This window comes from Ursus arctos, unplaced genomic scaffold, assembly GCF_023065955.2.
Source record: "Ursus arctos isolate Adak ecotype North America unplaced genomic scaffold, UrsArc2.0 scaffold_9, whole genome shotgun sequence".
NCBI classification, from domain to species: domain Eukaryota; kingdom Metazoa; phylum Chordata; class Mammalia; order Carnivora; family Ursidae; genus Ursus; species Ursus arctos.
Window position 1 is genome coordinate 13,204,483 of NW_026623111.1, and position 19,055 is coordinate 13,223,537.

Below are 19,055 nucleotides of genomic sequence, written 5' to 3' on the forward strand. Positions count from 1 at the left end.
GGATATGTGCACATTCAGCTTTATTAAATAAGGTACAAGTATTCTACAAAACAGTTTACCAACTGATACTCCCAGTAACAGTACATAAAAACATTCATTGATCCATATTCTCTCCAGTGTTAGATATTGTCAGATTTTAAAATTTTTGTTTATCTGCTTGTGTGTAGGATATATATTCATTTTATGCATCTTTTCATATATTTAACAGTCAATTGTATTTCTTCTATATAATGCCTATTAATGTGCTCTCATTTTTCTGTTGGTTTGTCTTATTGATTTACTGGAGTTCTATATTCTGGAAAGAAATTTTGGAGTTATGTGAATTGTAGATCTTTTTCAACTTTAGATGGCTCTTTGTTTCGCCCTCTTTGGGATGTCTTCTGATAGACAGAAATTAATCAATCTCTGCCTTTATGACTTGCACTTTTTTTCTTTTCTTTTCTTTTCTTTCTTTTTTTCTTTTTCTTTTTTTTTTGATTTGCACTTTCTTTTACTTAAAAACTTTTTCTCTACCTCTCGTCTCGTGAAGATAGTCATATTCCACTTTTCCATATATGCCTAGCTACATTTTGGGCACATTTTCATTTTTCTCTTTGTCCCGGTTACTAGCTTTATAATCAGTTTTGAAAACTGACGATAGTTAATATTTTCTGGTATTAAATGACACACATAATAATATTGTATAAAATAAATGTTTAATAGTCAACACGTACTTAATTATAAAGCTGGGGGAAATTTGAGAAGTAAAGGTGAATAAATATTTAAATACAGGAAATGGATTTTGTTTCAGGGAGTAAAACAAGAAGTTATTTCCTTTTTTAGGACTCATTAAAAATAAAAATAATGAGCCCTTTATAAAACCTTATTACTTTAAACTACCTGCTAGACTTTCTTTTAGATCTTGATGAGTCGCAAAGACATAATCTTAATGTTGGGTTTTCCATGATCTCTAGGGCTCTTTGTTTTTAGCTTTAGCCTTTGTGCCTAGTCTATTAACAAATTTCTTATTCTATTTTTTAAGGGAAGTTGGCAGAAAAAGATCTTCCGCTTAAATTAAATGTATAAGGCTAAAAAATGATTATCTTTATCATTTTAAAGATATTGTTAAATATAAAAATGTGGGCTATCTTATGACTGTGGTTAAATAAATAATATTTCTTTAGTGTACTAAAATATATTGCTCTATTTTTAGCTTATGCTACTTTGATTGAAAATGATTCAAATTCAGAAGTTAGGCGGGCAGTGTTATCATGTATTGCACCATCAGCAAAGACTTTGCCACAAATTGTAGGGCGCACCAAGGATGTGAAAGAGGCTGTAAGAAAGCTGGCTTATCAGGTAAATAAGCCTAATAACTTGTGTAGACATATTCTTAAAATACTTTTGAAAAATATTTGGTATATAATAATGATTTCTTCAACTTCTGTGGATTTTAATGAGATTTTTATGGATGGAGACTATAGATGATTTAGGCAGACTCTTATCACGTTAAATGTGTTACCAGATATTAATTTGTTTTGGAAATTCTGGGTTATTTTCTTAGACGAAGGAGATATTACTAGTTATGAAATATATAGACTATGTTGAGTTTAATGTCCAACTTATTACTATCTCTTTAAGGTTTTAGCTGAAAAGGTTCATATGAGAGCTATGTCCATTGCTCAGAGAGTAATGCTCCTTCAACAAGGTCTTAATGACAGATCAGGTAAGATAGACTCCTGTATATACAAAACATCAGTAGGTTTTGGTTTAGTAGACTTAGAAGATTTAGAAAACATGTGTCCTTAATTATGTCAAGTAAGCCTGTCATTGACACAACCTGTCAAAATTTAGCTTGGTACATCATGTAGAAAACATTTCAAAGGGTTAAAGATCCTGGTAGTTAAAGGAGCAGTGTTTGTTTTACTTTTCCAAGAATAAAGTTTGTTCAGTGATACACGCTTGTATGAGTCACTACTGCAAATAGCAATCGTGTATTAGATGAAGTCAGGCATCAGGTGAAATAATCGCTATCATAGTGTCAGGACTAACACTGAAGCCCAGTGAACCCCAGGGAGAAGGAATGCAGATATTTTTTGTAGGCTGTGATAGTGGTTGTGTATTTGGTTTGGGCCTTTTCCATTTTTATTAGAAGTAAGCAGCATAGTGATTTTTGCATTATATTGTACCTTTATTTTTTCTTCAGTATTTTTCTTTGTTCTTCATCTCTTCTCATTTATTATAAATACTGATTTTATGTTAACACTGATCTGGTAAAAGGTAATTAATACAGACAAAATATAGGAAATGGAAGCTAGAGGGAGCCTCTGTTCACTTATATTTCAAATGACTTAACAGATGCTGTTAAACAAGCAGTGCAGAAGCATCTTCTCCAAGGCTGGTTACGTTTCACTGAAGGAAATATATTAGAGTTGCTTCATCGGTTAGATGTGGAAAATTCTTCTGAAGTGGCAGTCTCTGTTCTCCATGCCTTATTTTCAGTGACTCCTCTTAATGAACTGGCAGAAATCTGTAAAAATAATGATGGCAGGTATATATTCATTACTTGAAATGTGATACTCATGAACTTCTGCAATTAAAATTAGTCCTTTTCTAGTCCTTTTCTGATTGTTTCAGATTGTTTCAATAGCTTTTATCTACCTCACCTGTGTTTTCTTTACTCTGGTGAATGTCTTTTCTCTTTATCCCCCTTGTGTAAGAACTCACTACCTTATCATAGATTACTTTAGCTGCATTCTTTTTTCCCATTTTGTTACTTTGATTTTTGTATTACTCACCATGGGAAGTCCAACAGCATGCTTCCCTGTTGTATGCTTGCTTATTTGATTCTTTTTTTTTTTCTTTTGCACTAAATATTTTCATTTGTGTGTGGGTGGATAAGTTACTGACTTTGCAATTAAAAGGATGCTGGCTATAAATCAGGTCTGCTTTTTATTCCCATTTTTATACTCCATTCAAATTTTTAACTTTAAGATTATTCTTTCTCTTATTCTCTCCCTTTTAAATGAAGGAAACTGATTCCGATGGAAACGTTAACTCCTGAAAATGCTTTGTATTGGCGTGTCCTTTGTGAATATGTGAAATCCAAAGGAGATGAAGGTGAAGAAATTTTGGAGCAGATTTTGCCAGAGCCCATAGTATATGCAGAGTATTTACTAAGGTAAAATTTTTTCTTTTTGTTTGGATTGTACTTTTGTTCCTGTATGTGTCAAGCCTCTAGCCCCCTCCCTCAAAGTCATGCTTGATTAGGGGTCAGTTAAAAACTTTTTTTTTTGGCTAGGCAGGGATAAATAGGAATTGAGTCTGAAGAATATTCTGTGCTGGACAGTACACTGAAAGAGTAAAAAATATATTTAGGGACATTCCTTAAAACAGTTAGGATTTGATTATGAACATTTCTCCATAAAGTTGGTAATGATGATGTGTTACTCTTTGAAATAGGTTGGCAAATGTTTTCTGAGGGTCAGAAAGTAATTGCTTTAGTCTGTAGATCTGTGTTGTAATGACACTTCTGCTGTGCGGGTCCAAAAGCAGCCACAGAATATGTGATGAATGATTGTAACTGTTTTCCAAAAAAACTTCTTTCAACTTTTATGGACACTAAAATTTTAATTTCATATAATTTTCATCTGTATATATTTTCAAATGTATTTGTGTATACATCCATGTATAAACAAGCTTCCATTTAAAAATGTAAAACTCTTAGCTTGCAAGCTGTATGAAAACAAGCAGCAGGCTGTATCTGGTGCATGGGCCATACTTTTCCAACTAACAATGTGAACCTTTGTGGTTAGTTTAATATTAATTAAAACTATCACTATTTGGCTTTTTGTTTTTTAAAAAGTTTTTTCAAAATATACCTTTTTCTTCATTTATTTCTTCTCATTTCACTTTAAAATTACCAAGTAAAACATGAATGCAATTCTTGTCAAAATTCAAATAAGGAAATATGTAGAAGAAAAATGTAGAAAATTTCTTTCATCTCCTAATTCCTCAATCACATTTATCTTAGTTAACAATGCATACAATTAGTTAACAATTTGGGATATACACTTTCGGATCTCTTTCTCTGCATTTACATACACATATATTAAAATACATAATTTTTTTTAAACATAGCACATTATACATATTTTTGGTTTTTTTCCCCAACTACTTCTGTGATCATTATATGTTGGTGCATATAAATTTATCACACTCTTAACAACATGTCATCCCATAGTATGATGGCAATACTTAATTTACTTCTCTGTTAACGGATGTTTCTCGTGATTTCAGTTTTCACTGATAAAGTTGTGTTAAACCATACATTTTATGTACGTTTGGGACTTTGTGGGTTGATTCCCAGGAGTGGAATTGTGGGCCAAAGGTTATATATATTTTGATAGATTTTGGTGTGTAGATTTTTAACTTTATGCTTTTGTTGCATTTTTTAAAAAGCTTCTTCCATATAACATGAATTATAGGCCTGAATTCTCTTTGTATGGAATGTAGTATTCTGCTTTTGCTTATAATAATTCCATGTAAGTTAGGAGGCAAAACTATAAATGCATTTCAATTTGTATGCAAAATATTGAATCAAGGATAAATATCTTAAATGTGAGCCAAAGTGGAAACTTACAGCCGGAGTTCATAGTAACATCATAAAAAATATGTGTGAATCTCAATAGTAATTATTTCAGACTTCAGTATTTAATTAGAGTATTCGTCTAATGCTGTTTGGGCCGTGTTGCAGTATGTCCAAAACGAATAAGTTTGATGCAATGTTTAATCATATGAATTAATATAAAAGTAATAAATGCTTACAGAAAATAAAGAAAATATGAGGAAATAAATATTTAAATAACAGAAGGAGAGCCTTTCCTCAAGGATTGCTTCACAGATTAACTCTTAGTTACTGAAATCAACAGATAAGGAGCTTGATTGCTCTGGCTCTGAGAAGTCAGGGATTCTTACATTTCCTCTGTCACTTAATCTGTGAGTTTTGAAATAGGTAACTTCTTTTCACTTACAAAGAAGAAAACTTTTAAAATTGTATTTTAATTATTATTGAAAGAATACTTTAGAAGTAGAGTGGTTTTCTTTTTGGAGCAACATCACTAGATAGGATTAGCTTATTCAGGTACAGAAACAAAATTAAATGGAAAAATTACTTCCTGATAATCTCAGAGATATATTTTCAGACATTTTGTAGCAAAAAGAGGTAGTAACTCAGAATTCTGATATGAAACAATTTCCTGTTAACTGAGGTATTCACATAAAGAAAGAAATCAAGGATATTAAATTAAGCTTGTCAAATTTGAGAAAGAAAAAGAGACACCAACACAATTTTTAGAAAGTGACCTTAAGTATAAATTCTTGGAGAGAGCTTTAGAAAAAAGCTTTCTTATTCTTGAGTGGTCTCTTCCTTGTAATGAATGTGTTTAAAAATGGTTAAAAAGATGATTTCATGGTAATTAAAATTGGTGGGTCCATTTTAAGTTGTATTTATGCAGTTTAAGATTTGTAATCTATTAATGAAACAACTACTCTTTGAATTTATTTTAAAAAATACCCTCAGTCTTGATGCTATGCATTGTGCTAAAGCTGGAGTGGAAAAGTACTCAAAGGGGAGGGAAGGATTCAAAGATCAGTGAAGGTTTTTTAGCCTGTCAGAAACCAGTAACTCTACTAAGCTAATGATTTTGATAATTATTAGTTTCTTTCCTTTAGTTTTCTACTAGAACCCAAAGAGTGCTGATACCATGGAAAGTCCTAATCTCATGGCCAGATTTGTGAGCTTTTATTTACTCTTGATTATCATTTTAAAGATGAGTCAGTTTACTCATCATACATAATTCTGCAGTTTTTATAACTTGAGTTTTGTTGACATTTAAAAAATGACATTTTTCATCAGGATTGTTGTTTTCATATTACTTTCAGCCTAAAGCCACCTAGTTGTCTAAGCTTAAACTCCTAATTATGCCTTTAAGTAGCTTTTTTTTGTTCACACAAAAAGGGAGACCTTTTGGTAGGCTGTTGAATTTTATCTAGGTGAAGTTGAAAAAGTCTTTAATTTGGGCAGTGACAGAATAAAAGGGTAGTTGATGGTGCTTGTTTAGGAATACTTACACTAAAATAAGAACAATACAGATAATAGTAGGGCCCTAAGCAAGCACAATACAAATTCATGAAGCTCTATTTTTCTGGTTTTTTAAAAGGTCATTGTATTCATGGATTACTTGCATAATTAGTATTAATTATTACTATTCTTTTAAGCAAAAGAATAATGGTCAGTTAGGGATGATGAGTGAAGACTAGCTCTTTACGAAAAATTGAGTTTTTGTTAAAGGGATCCAGGACTCTAATCGAGAATACTGGTGACATTGAAGTAATGTTATCAGTTTGAGAGACATAAATATGTGCCTTTTTGAAAATTTCCCATAAGAAATTTGAATCTTTAATGAGTATATTTTCCAAGTTCTTTTTGATTCAAGCCCGTAAGTTTGTTTGCAAAAGTTCATAACAATAACATAGAATTTATTCTTTAGGCCAAGTTAGTATTAATGTGGTATAAACATCAAGTATTTGAAGTTACATGAACTGAAAAGACCCTTTTCTGACCTCATTGGGAGCTGTTTAATGTTTTGTTTTTTTTTAACAGATTTTACATTTTATTTATTCTGCTTGTTTTAGTTATATTCAGAGTATCCCAGTTGTTATAGATGAAAAGAAAAATGATTTTTCCTATATTGAAAATTTGATGTCAAAAGAGTTTATAGGTCAACAGTTAATTCTAATTATCAAGTCTTTGGATACAAGTGAAGAAGGAGGAAGGTATGTCTAAATATTAACACTTGTCCTAATTTGCTCTTCTAATTAGCTGTATTGAAATATAGTCTTGTTACAGTATGATTAAATATATTTAACCTAGTTCTCTGAAGTGCAATAAAGAGTTTTCTTTTTCCTCTTATACGTGTAATATCTAACAGGAAATACACCTTTTCTCTCTCTCTCTGTATATACATACATTATGTGTATGTGTATATATGTATGTGTGTATATATACACACACACACACACACACACACACACACACATATATTTAACTCTTGAGCAACATAGGGGGAGGGGGTAAGTGTACTGATCTCCTATACCCCCTCTGTGGAGTCAGAAATCCACATATAACTTTTGACCTCTCAAAAACCTAGTTATTAATAATAGCGTATTGACTAAAAGACTTGCCAGTAAGCATAAACATAAAAATTGACATAAACAGTTAATTAACATGTATTTTCTATATTGTATGTATTATATACCATGTTCTTAAAATAAAGTAAGCTAGAGAAAAAATGTTATTAAAATCATAAGGAGAGAAAGTACTATATTGTACTTCTGGAATTGTACTGTACTATATTTACGGGCAAAAATATTCATATACGTGGACCTGTGCAGTTTGTATCCATTTTGTTCATGTATGTGGAAATACATTCAATTTTTTCAGAATAAATCAATAAAATTGCAGGTTTTGCTTAAAAATCTCTGTTACAGAGAGGGCTAGTAATGCTATGTAAAGATTCGATTCACTTCTGGTGTTTTGTCATTTCCTCATGTTGATTTATGACAGATTGTAGGGTCATTTATAAAAATTATCTTTTTGCAGAACATGAATTTTGGCCTACTCTGTATGTATTTTTTTGTACCTGTAGTGATAAAAAAAGAACTGAGACAAATTAAGTCTGCAAAATAAATGAAATGTTAGTGATAAAATGTATTTCTACTGTCATGTTCAAATGAAAATAGTTCTTTTTAAATGCAGGAAAGGACTACTGGCTATTTTACAGGAGATTCTTACTCTACCCACAACCCCGGTACCCCTGCTTTCTTTTCTTGTTGAGAGATTGCTCTGCATCATTATAGATGATAACAAGAGAACACAAATTGTAAGTAATTTTCTTAACTGTTGATAAAGGTTAAAAGGTTTTGGTCAATGATATTGAGGATTGTCTTGTTTTCTTTTCAGTTTTTTTTTGCTTTATTTATCTTTAATTGCTTTTTGTTTTAGTCTTGTCTATTAGGTTTTTAGACTTCTTAAAACTAAATCTCTCTCCCACACACACATTTGAAAAATCACCTTCTCTTCCTATCATTCTGTTGAGTCAGTTTGAAATTGGACAAGTTAGGGACGAGGGGACACCTGTTTCTTGGTGACTAGAGTGTTTGAGAGCTGGCTCAAGTTAGATATACTTAAGTTCATATCCCTTCTGCTACTTTCTGGCTTTGTGACTTTGAGCAAGTTATTTAATTTAGCTTTTTTACTTGTCTGCAAAATGAGAATAACAATAAGACCTACCTTGTTCAATGAAATATTGTTCATCAAGTGCTTGTACAGAAATGAATGTGTTATCTATTATAATACTATTTCCAATTATTATTTGTTCTGGGGTAGCCAAAAAGACAGACCTGTATCAGTGTTTTTCATAGATTCATACAATCTCTGAGTTGCAAGTTAATTCAGGGGTTGTCTTTTCCAACCCCTCCTTATACATAAATACACATAAATCCTTTCTACAACATACAACATTCCCAGTCAGTGGTTATCCATCATTTGCTTAAGTACCAACTCTTGTGTCCCAGTGGCTCTGAAAGGAAAGTCTTTAGTTATGCTGTCATTATTTATGTATTGTATACGCAAAGGAAAAATAAAAGAGTATTCTGTTTTTCTATATTTCACTCCCATGGAGCTAAACAAGGGAGGGAGTTGAGGATTGTAGTCAGAGAATTTTAGTTTTTGATGTCTAAGATGAGATACTATATTCATTTTTCTTTGTTTTTCAAGCATTATATGAGAGAATTTATCTTCAACATCTATGTGCCTGTTTACCTTCTCATAACCTTAGAGTTTTTAGTCAGATATATTGTTTGGTCATTTTTTTCCCCAAAATTGTCTACCAAGTAGAATGTGTGCTGTTTTTACTTGTGTATTTTGCTCTATTTTTAAAGAGACTGTGGATACTATTTGAAGTTCTGTCTAGCAGTTCGATTTCATTTTATGATACAGAACATATTTAGAGCTTGTACTCTGAATTATAACTTATCAGGTTACAGAAATTATCTCAGAGATTCGGGCGCCCATTGTTACTGTTGGTGCTGATGATCCAGCTGATAGAAGAAAAAAAGAACTCAAGGTAAATTTCTTCTAAATTAAATAAGTGCTTGAGTATAATGTAGCTGTGCAAGTCTTTTATTTCTTCTTGCTGTACCTTTTCAAAATTGTCTTCACAGAGGCAAATTATTGGTTAACTGTTAAACTATAAGAGTATCTAAAATGTTACCAGATTATGCAGTCTGAAAGATTTGTCCTTATTTGGATCAGGAAGACTGACTTTTTTTGTATATGCCTGACTCTGCTTAACTTCTGGGTTGTCGTGATGTTAAATATTATTCTTTAGTTTGCTATGGATGTTCATAATAATAGTTTTTGTTAAAGCAATTTGTATCTTTCCTTAGATGGCAGAAATAAAAGTTAAACTTATTGAGGCAAAAGAAGCTTTGGAAAATTGCATTAACTTACAGGATTTTAATAAAGCATCAGAACTAAAAGAAGAAATAAAAGCATTAGAAGATGCCAAAATAAACCTATTGAAAGAGACAGAGCAACTTGAAATCAAAGAAGTCCATATAGAGAAGGTATAGATAACTTAATCATATTAAATTTCAGCTGTTATTAATCATCTCAGCTATACTTTATTTTCTTTCTTAACTCAGAGAGCTGCCAGAATATATTTACTTTGGAGGGCTTTTTAGCAGTATCATGAATTAACATGAAAATATTTTTTTTCTTTTGTTCCTTTTTATTTTAGACTTTGAAAGAGTTCAATTAGCTTTAATTATTATAACTAGGACTTTATTTGCTCCCAGGTCATGCGAATCTCTGTAGTCTATAGTCTTTCTTCCTTGCTAAGGAAACTTACCTTCTAGTGTTTTCTTTCTCTGTGTGTGTGTGTGTGTGTGTGTGTGTGAGAGAGAGAGAGAGAGAGAGGGAGAGAGAGGGAGAGAGTGTTTTGAATGCTTTAGAAGAGGAAAATGCATCCATTTATCTATCTTTTTCTTTGTGGAAGACTCCTGACCTTTCTGAGCTAGGAAAAGAATTTCTATGGTAACTATACCATTATACATGTAATTTTTAAAGCTTAACTACACTTTTGTTTTTAGAAAAAGCTAAGTAGGTTTTGTTATTTTAAATGAAATACTAAGTATTTTATCTAGTAACACTTAAAGCTGTGTTTCAGCAGTGATTTTTTTTAAAACTTCACTGTGTTTGATAAACTTGTCATATTTTAACATGAGATAGAATGATCAGTTACTATAATATTTGATGTTAACTTTCAGGAGGTCTTTAGAATTTTGCCTTTTGTAGTAAACATTATTTTACTTCAAGTTTAGCAAGTACTGATTGGGGTACGCTCATAAGGAGAATACTGAATAGGGAAGAGTTGACTATACAGGAGCATTTTGTAAGTTGTGCTATGTCCTTGCACTCTTTAGCCGTAGTAGACATCCCTGCTCCAACACTCCATTTTGAGTATGCCTAAATTTTATTTTCATGGCTAGTATCTTATTTTGTTTGACAAAGTCTGTGGACCATTATAGGTTCTTAAATTTGAGGAGCAGATTTGAAGTGAAAAATGAAAATATAAACTAAAAAACAATATAAACTGCAGGTCTGAATTGGGAAAATATGAACAGATATGATCTATCGTGATTCATATCATCTGTTTAACTTGACTTCCTTTGATCTTTTGTGTGTTCATTTGTCCTATTTAAGGGTTATAAATGTATTATAGTATAATTATAGCATGGCATAATAAATGGTATAGGCAGGGAAGTTATAGGGGTTTTATGGAGAGGCATCTAATTCAGGTAAGGTGTTGTTGGCTTCCCCAGGGGAAGAAATGTTTTCACTTGACATTTGAGTAAAAATAATAATGTAAGCCAACATTTACAGGATGCTTTTTCTGTGGTAGTCACTGCTTCATGCACTTCACAAGTGTTTGATTCTCACTATAACCTTATGGGGTAGTGCTATTTTCCTTTTATAGAGGAAAAGTTACTTGGCCAAAGTCACACAGATAGTTAACTGTAGAGGCAGGATTCAAATCCATGCAAGTCAGTGGCTGGTGGCTTTAGATTTGTGTGTTTAATGCACTCTGTTGTCTCTCCCTGATGAATTGTTAAAGGAATACAGGCAGATGGAAAGGCATGTGTGAAGGCCCAGAAGTTAAAGAGTACTTGCTGTGTTTGAAAACTTCAGGTCCACATGACTAGAGAACTGAGGGGGGAGAGGTAAAAGATAAATCTAGTGAGAAAAATTAAGGGCCAAGTCTTGTAAGGCCTTGTATAAGCAAAATTGAAAACTTTCTGCCTTGGCCAAGGGTCATGGTGAACCACTAAAGATTTTAAATGGTAGGATGAGATTTATATCTTCATCAGAAAAGCGGTTGCATCATGATAAGAGCCTTGGCAGGCATAGTAGTTGAAGACCGTTATATTAATGTAGGCTTGATATGATTTCAGCCTGAATAAGGTAATGATGGTGGATGTGGAAAGAATTGATGGATTTGAGAAATATTTAGGAATTAGTAACAGGGAGAAGAGTGAATCAAGAATGTATCATAGGTCTTTTGGTTTGGACATTTGGGTAGATGGCAGTGTTATTTATGGAGATAGCACAAGAAGAGGAGGGATTGGGGTAATGATGAATTGGTTCTCTTTGGACATTTGAGTTTGAGAAGCCTGTGGAACATACAAGAGGAAAGGTAGCAATTGTGTATATGAATCTGAAATTTAGGAAATAGCTGGGTCAACTCATGGATGCTAAATGGAGTTGGATGATTGGATAAGATTGTTCAGGGAGTGTGTATAGAGACAATATGCCTTAGACAAAATCCTGAAAATCTAACATTTAAGGGATGGTCAGAAGATACTCTTACTAATGCAGAATATTTTGTGTTTCATTTTAGAATGATGTTGAAACTCTACAGAAGTGTCTTATTTTGTGCTATGAACTGTTGAAGCAGATGTCTACTTCAGCCGGTATAGGTGCAACCATGAATGGCATCATTGAATCTTTGGTATGTTTGTGGCCTTTGGGACTTTATATTTTAGCCCACTCCTTCCTCATTTCATAAATAATATGTTCCTTGGCCTTCCAAAGAAGAAAAAGATGACCATCTTAAACATCTGATAAATATAAGTGGTAAAAAAAATTATATAGTGGCTACTTCATACTGTGAAGATTAAATTAAGATAATGTTTATAAAAGACCTGGTATATAAGTTATAATTACTCCTTTAAGAAGTATGAAAAAATTATGCTAGAAAGAGATGTAGAATATCTTCATTCTTTGAATAGTAAGAGGATATACTGAAACACATCAGGAATATTTAAATACTGGAATCTTGCTATATAGAAAGACTATGAGACTGTTACATTGTGAGCCCCGTGAAAGGAATTTTTTTTCCTATATATTTAAAGGACTTTATACTTAAGTTGCTCGCTCTTCGAAGGTAATTTCCATATTATTGAGCATAATAATACTGCAAGACTGTAGTAAAACAACATTGTCTGATAGCAGTATAATGCAAACCACATGTAACTTTACATTTTCTGTAGCCACATTTAAAAATTAAAAAGAAACAGGTGAAATTAATTTTAATATATTTAACCCAATATCCCCAAAATGTTTTAATGGCATCATTTACTCAATATTAAACTATTGAGATATTTTACATTTAGTTCTTCATACTAAGTCTTTTGCTTTTTTTTTAAAGTGGGGATTGCTTGAATTCATGACCCTGAGATCAAGACCTGAGCTGAAATCAAGATTCGGACACTTAAGCAACTGAGCCACCCAGGCACCCCCATACTAAGTCTTAATAGCACATCTCAGTCTGGTGTAGTTACATTTCAAGTGTTCAGTAGCCACATATGCTCAGTGGCTACAGTATCACTTAGCGCATCTCTAGGGCATTGTTTTTACCAGTGCTACTTATCCAAAGCAAATTTTGAATGTATCCAGGCTCTTCGAGGATTTTCCCCCAATTGTTTTTACTTGGGATTAATGAAAAACAGCCAATGAATATAATCTAAAATTAAGTTCCTTGGGTTGCCTTGAGTTTCTAAAGTCAGTAAAGAAGATCAATTATTGTTTACGACAATGTAGATCTTCTGATTAAAAGAAGATTTTACTAAACCATTAGAATTTAGCTTAATATTATTAGTGAAGCAAATGTCTTCAGTGAAAAGTAGTACTTTTAAAGTTCTTTTTGCATACTTTATGTCTGGTCCTATTGCAAGAGAATGGTAAACTATCATATAAGTACACCATTGAAGTAGTAAATATGAAGACTGTATACATGTTGGAAAAGATATACAATTTCAAGTGAAGAAAGAACACAAAATTGAATGGTCATAATGATTTTAAGTATACAAAAACAATTTATGTCTAAAGATTGAAAGAAACTAGAAGGATGTAAATGAGTAGTCTATTTAGATAGAGGAGTTATAATATTTTAATGAAGTTACCATTTTTAAATAAAAATCATAAGTTACTAATTGAGCAAGATTTATTGAACATTTACTATATACTAAATGCCGGTGATAGAGTATACATGGTATACAAAACATATATAGACTGCCTTTGTGGATCTTCTGGTCAAGTGAGAGGGACATCAATCAAATAAACAAGTATAAGGTTATGCCATTGATAATTTTTTTTTTTTTAAGATTTTATTTGTTTATTTGACAGAAAAACAGCCAGCGAGAGAGGGAACACGGAGTGGGAGAGGAAGAAGCAGGCTCCCAGCAGAGCAGGGAGCCCAATGCGGGGCTCAATCCCAGGACTCTGGGATCACGCCCTGAGCCGAAGGCAGACGCTTAATGACTGAGCCACCCAGGTGCCCCTATGCCATTGATAATTGCTATGAAGAAGAGCTATGTGGTCATATGTGAACTTATAATAGTAGGATTTGCTCTGTTCAGGGAAGATGACCTTGATCTGATTTTTGAATAGATACGAACTATGTGAAAAAGGAAAGGAAGACTATTCTAGGTTTGCTTTCTCCAGTACAGTTGCAATCAGCCACATGTGACTACTAAAAACCTGTGTCTAGGGGCACCTGGGTGGCTCAGTCGGTTAAGGCTCTGCCTTCCGTTCAGGTTATGATCTCAGGGTCCTGGGATCGAGTCCCACATTGGGCTCTCTGCTCAGCAGGGAGTCTGCTTCTCAGTCTCCCTCTGTGCTCTCTCTCTCTGTCTCTCAAATAAATAAATCTTTAAAAAAAAAAACCAAAACAAAAACCTGTAGCTATTAACAGTTAGTCCAAACTGAGAAGTGCCATTAAGGGTCAAAATACATTGGGTTTTGAAGACTTAGTACAAACAACACAATGTAGATTATCTCGATTTTCTTAATATTGATTACATATTGTAATGTTAATATTTTGGTTGTATTGGTGTAATAAAATGTATTAAAATTAGCTTCACATGTTTCTTTTTAATGTGCATATTAGAAAATTTTAAATGACTTCTGACTCACATTTTATTTCTCTTGAATAGCACTGAATGGAAGGCATCAAAATCAGACCATTGTATAAGCAAAGAGCAAGGGGTAGCATAGTATGAGATGATACTAAGAAGGACTACACAATGAGATCTAGGTCATGTAAGGGAGTTTTATCTTTGTTCTGTGAGCAATGGGAAGCCATTGAGTCGCTTTTAACAGGTAGAAGGGGAGGTGTCTCATGATCAGACTATTTCACTCTGGCTACTTTCTTCTGTTTTAGCAATTTAATATTTACTTTTTTTTTTTTAACTGAAAAGTGAGTTAGACGATATGGATAAGAAGTAGATTGATGATATCATACAGAAATTATCTTTTTGACCATGTTTTTAATATACTATTATATAATATACTGTTGTCCTGGTCAAAATGATTTTAATTAAATTTATTGAATTTAGATTCTTCCTGGAATAGTAAGTGTTCATCCTGTAATAAGAAATCTGGCTGTTTTATGCTTGGGATGCTGTGGACTACAGAATCAGGATTTTGCAAGTAAACACTTCATATTACTCTTGCAGGTAGGATTTCTCCCATGACAAAATCTTGGTTGTATTTCCTGAAATAAGTACTCAGAATCTGTGGTGATAATGTGAGTGCTCTAAATTTAATTTATTCCAGGGTTTATTAAGGATGATGACTATTATGGATGACTTTTAGGGACTGGATGATTTTTATCTTTTGATTTCTTATTAAAGTAGAAAAAAAGATGAAATGCCAATTATTTAAGGTATTTTAAAAAATTAAACATATAACATATTTTATGCCCACATTTTTCCAGGCTTAAAAAATAATAAGATAGGTAATGAAAGAAACCAAGATAAAAGTTACTGTCCTAATGGAGCTTACATTTTAGAAGGGGAAACACACAATGAAAAATAAACAGTATGTAGCATGTCAGATTGAAAAGAGCAAAGAAGGGGAGTAAGGAGTGGAAATAGGGAGAAGGATCTGTTTCGCAGAGAAAGGCCTCACTAATAAGTTGAAATCTGGACCAATACCAGAGGAAGGTAGGAAAATGAACTATGTAGATATCTGGGTAAGATGTTTCTGAGGAGAGGGAAGACAGGGGAAGGGGCTCTGAAGTAGGACTTTGTTTCACATGTTCAAAGAACAGGGTAACTATGGCTAGGCAGATTGAGCGAAGAGGAGAATAGTAGGAGAAAGGATTTGCAGGCAACAGGATGTCCGTATCTTCTAGGGACTTAACAGACTTTACAGTGAATGAAATGGGAAAAAACTGGAAGATTTTGAGTAGAGGATTATTATGATCTGACTGAGGTATAGGTATAGTGATGTAGACCAGGGGTTGGCAAACCTTCTCTGTAAAAGGTTAGAGAGTAAATATTTTTGACTTTGCAGGCTGTATGGTGTGTCTTGAGTACTATTCTGTGGTGCAAGTGTGAAAACAGCCGTGACAATATATAAATGAATTAGTGTGGCTGTAGTTTAGTAAAAATTTATTTATGGACACTAAAATTTGAATTTCCTACAATTTTCACATGTAATGAATTTATTTTTTTTAACCATTTAAGGATGTGTAACTCTTCTTAACTTGAAGGCTGTGCAAAAACAGGCAGCAGACTGGATTTGCCCCTTTGCCATAGTTTGCAGGTCCCTAATATTAACTGTAGGGGTACAAGTATGGAAGCAGAGATACTTATAAGGAAGGTATGCAATAATCCAGGAAAGAGATGATGATGGCTTGGACCAATATTCAAGTGGTTTTTGGGGTTGTGAGAAGGGGTGGTAATCTAAGTTTGGAAGATGGCATCTTTAGAATTTGATGATGAATCTGATGTGAAATGTGAGAGAAAGAAATTGAAGATAGCTAAGAATTGTAGCAGAAATAATTAGAAAGACAGACTTGCCCTTTCCTGTGATGAGGAAAACAGAGGAATAGGTTGTATGGCAGGTGGATAAGATAAAGAGTTCAATTTTGGGCATGGTAAGTTTGAAGTCTGAGTTCCAAGTGGATATATCAATTAGGCATTTGTATGTGAGTTTCGAGATAGGAGGGAGGCGCAAGCTGGAGAGATGAATCTAAGTCTTTATTTATTTATTTTTTTTAAAGATTTTATTTATTTATTCGACAGAGAGAGACAGCCAGCGAGAGAGGGAACACAAGCAGGGGGAGTGGGAGAGGAAGAAGCAGGCTCATAGCGGAAGAGCCTGATGTGGGACTCGATCCCGTAATGCCGGGATCACGCCCTGAGCCGAAGGCAGACGATTAACCGCTGTGCCACCCAGGCGCCCCGAATCTAAGTCTTTATAATAGTACCCAGTGCTTAGAGACTGGATGTTACATGAAGGGTGAGTGTAGATTGAGTAGAGATCTTGACTTGTAGTTTTCCTAGGGCTTAGGCCACATTTAAAGGAAGGGGAGATAAAGAAGAACCAGTAAAGACTCAGTTGAAGTAGACAATAAGGGGAGAGTGTGATGTCATTCCTAGAAGGCAAGTGAAGATGAAATTTTACAGGGGCTAGCATCACCCAACTGTGAAATGCTGGTGACAAGTTGATAAGGATTTATAATTGACCATTTGGGGCAAAAAAGAAGTGTTTGGTGACTTTCATGAGAATAGCTTATGTGGAGGGCAAAGCTTTATTGGAGTGAGCTGAAGAGAGAATTATGAGAGAGGAATTGGGAGATAGCCAGTGTTGACTACTCTTTCAAGATTTTATTTTTGTTAGGAGAAATAGAAATGGGGAGGTAGCAAGAGAAGGGTTTGGAATAAAAAGAAGAGCTTTTTGGTTTTGTTTTAATTTTTTTTTTAAGATGGAGAAGATTACACCATGTTTATAATAAATACTAAGGGCAATGGCCCTGTTGAAAGGGAACAATTGATAATATAGGAAGAGAAGTCACTTGCTAGAGTGCTATTGAATAGACAAGAAGGATGGTATCTAGTGCACCAGTGGAATGTATTTGACCTTTTAACTCCTTTGGACATCTGTCTTTAACATTTAGGCCTGGCTTAACTTCAAAAATATACCTCCCTCCACTTCCCCATATGAAAAGACAATGTTGACTCATGTAGCATCTGCTGTTGCCAAATGTAATGATATAAAAAAGCTGCAAGGAATTTTAGTGCAGATTGCTTGCCAGCAGGTAAATGGGTGTGCTTTGTGTGCTCAATTTGAAAATAACATGTGACAACACTCGTTATCATTTTCATGAAAAGATTATTTTAAAAGACTGAACTCTGGGGTGCCTGGGTGGCTCAGTTGGTTAAGCATCCGACTCTTTATTTCAGCTCAGGTCATGATCTCTCAGGGTCCTGAGCTCTGCCAGTGCTGGGCTCTGCGGGAGTCTGCTAGAGATTCTCTCTCTCCTGCTGCCCTGTGCCCTGCTCTTGCATGCTCACCATCTCTCTCTGTCTCAAATAAATAAATCTTAAAAAAAAAAAAAAAAAAGAAGATGACTGAACTCAGTCAATAGTAGAATATTCCCTCAGCATGAAACCCTTATCTTGGAGCATCTTTTAATGTTGCAATCACATTACCAAGAAAAAGAAAGCATACAATTAGAACTTGGAGAAGTCCTATGTTCTGGAAATGGTCAAACTGCTCGTGGCTTGTATCAGAGGAAGAAAATTAAAATCATACTTATGTCAAAAGATAGTCATAAGGAATTTCAGGGTTTTGTTTAATTTCCTTTTTTGGAGCATTTGGCATCTCATCAATTTATTTACTGTGAAATGATGAAATTCCTGTTGATGCTTTGTTTATATTTATCATGCTATGCTGCTGTTGTCACAGAAAAATTTCTGTTATTGTTTGATCCTTTTGGTAACTTGAAAGGTCAGCATTATCTCTAAAATAATGTGAAAGTTCCTTTCTCAAAGAAACTGAAAGAAAAATTTTGGTACTTTGTCCAGAATCATTTATAGTACTTGGCCCTACATCTGGTTTTGCTCCAAGATGTAGAGTGAATCTGCATGTGTTAATAGCGTCATCCTTTTTCAGTCCGTTGGCATCAGTGATTCTGTTAGGAAGTCTTGTTTACTATTGTGAAATTTTTTGGCTTAATAAAATCCTATATTTTCAAAGAGGTTTTGCTAAGAAATTAGTGTATAGTAAGCTCTCTACTTCCGTTTCCTGGCTCCCTAGAAGATGCGTCTTGAAGTGATAGATTGATCTCTGGTCATTACTTTTAAGTGGAAGAAAAATCTTATTAGAACATTAGATAGTGAAGAATTCATTTATGTCTAGCTTAAGTAGCATTTTTTTGGCTCTAAAAATGGGATAAAACATTCATTAGGATGTTCTATGTACCATTAAGAATGCTGCTGAAAAATTTTGAGTTGTAGTCAGGTTGGAACTCAAATAGAGGAGATTAAAGGTAGGGAGTTACATAAAATTTCTAGTATTGCAGCAATGGAAATACCACAGAACTTTTCTAAAAGAAAATTAAGTTCACTTAACCTCTAAAGATGAAAGGTGGATTTTGATC

General features: G+C 33.5%; 1 protein-coding gene across 1 annotated transcript in view; it reads left to right on the forward strand.

Moving 5' to 3' along the window:
• NCAPG (non-SMC condensin I complex subunit G) overlaps positions 1–19,055 on the forward strand; it is a 48,441-nt gene that overhangs the window by 2,665 nt on the left and 26,721 nt on the right. Inside the window, exons 4-13 of the mRNA XM_026514505.4 lie at positions 1,193–1,338; positions 1,621–1,705; positions 2,338–2,530; positions 3,011–3,160; positions 6,676–6,816; positions 7,799–7,922; positions 9,081–9,167; positions 9,490–9,669; positions 12,003–12,113; positions 15,001–15,120. Coding sequence (XP_026370290.2) covers positions 1,193–1,338; positions 1,621–1,705; positions 2,338–2,530; positions 3,011–3,160; positions 6,676–6,816; positions 7,799–7,922; positions 9,081–9,167; positions 9,490–9,669; positions 12,003–12,113; positions 15,001–15,120 — 1,337 coding nt within the window. The remainder of the gene's footprint in view (positions 1–1,192; positions 1,339–1,620; positions 1,706–2,337; positions 2,531–3,010; positions 3,161–6,675; positions 6,817–7,798; positions 7,923–9,080; positions 9,168–9,489; positions 9,670–12,002; positions 12,114–15,000; positions 15,121–19,055) is intronic.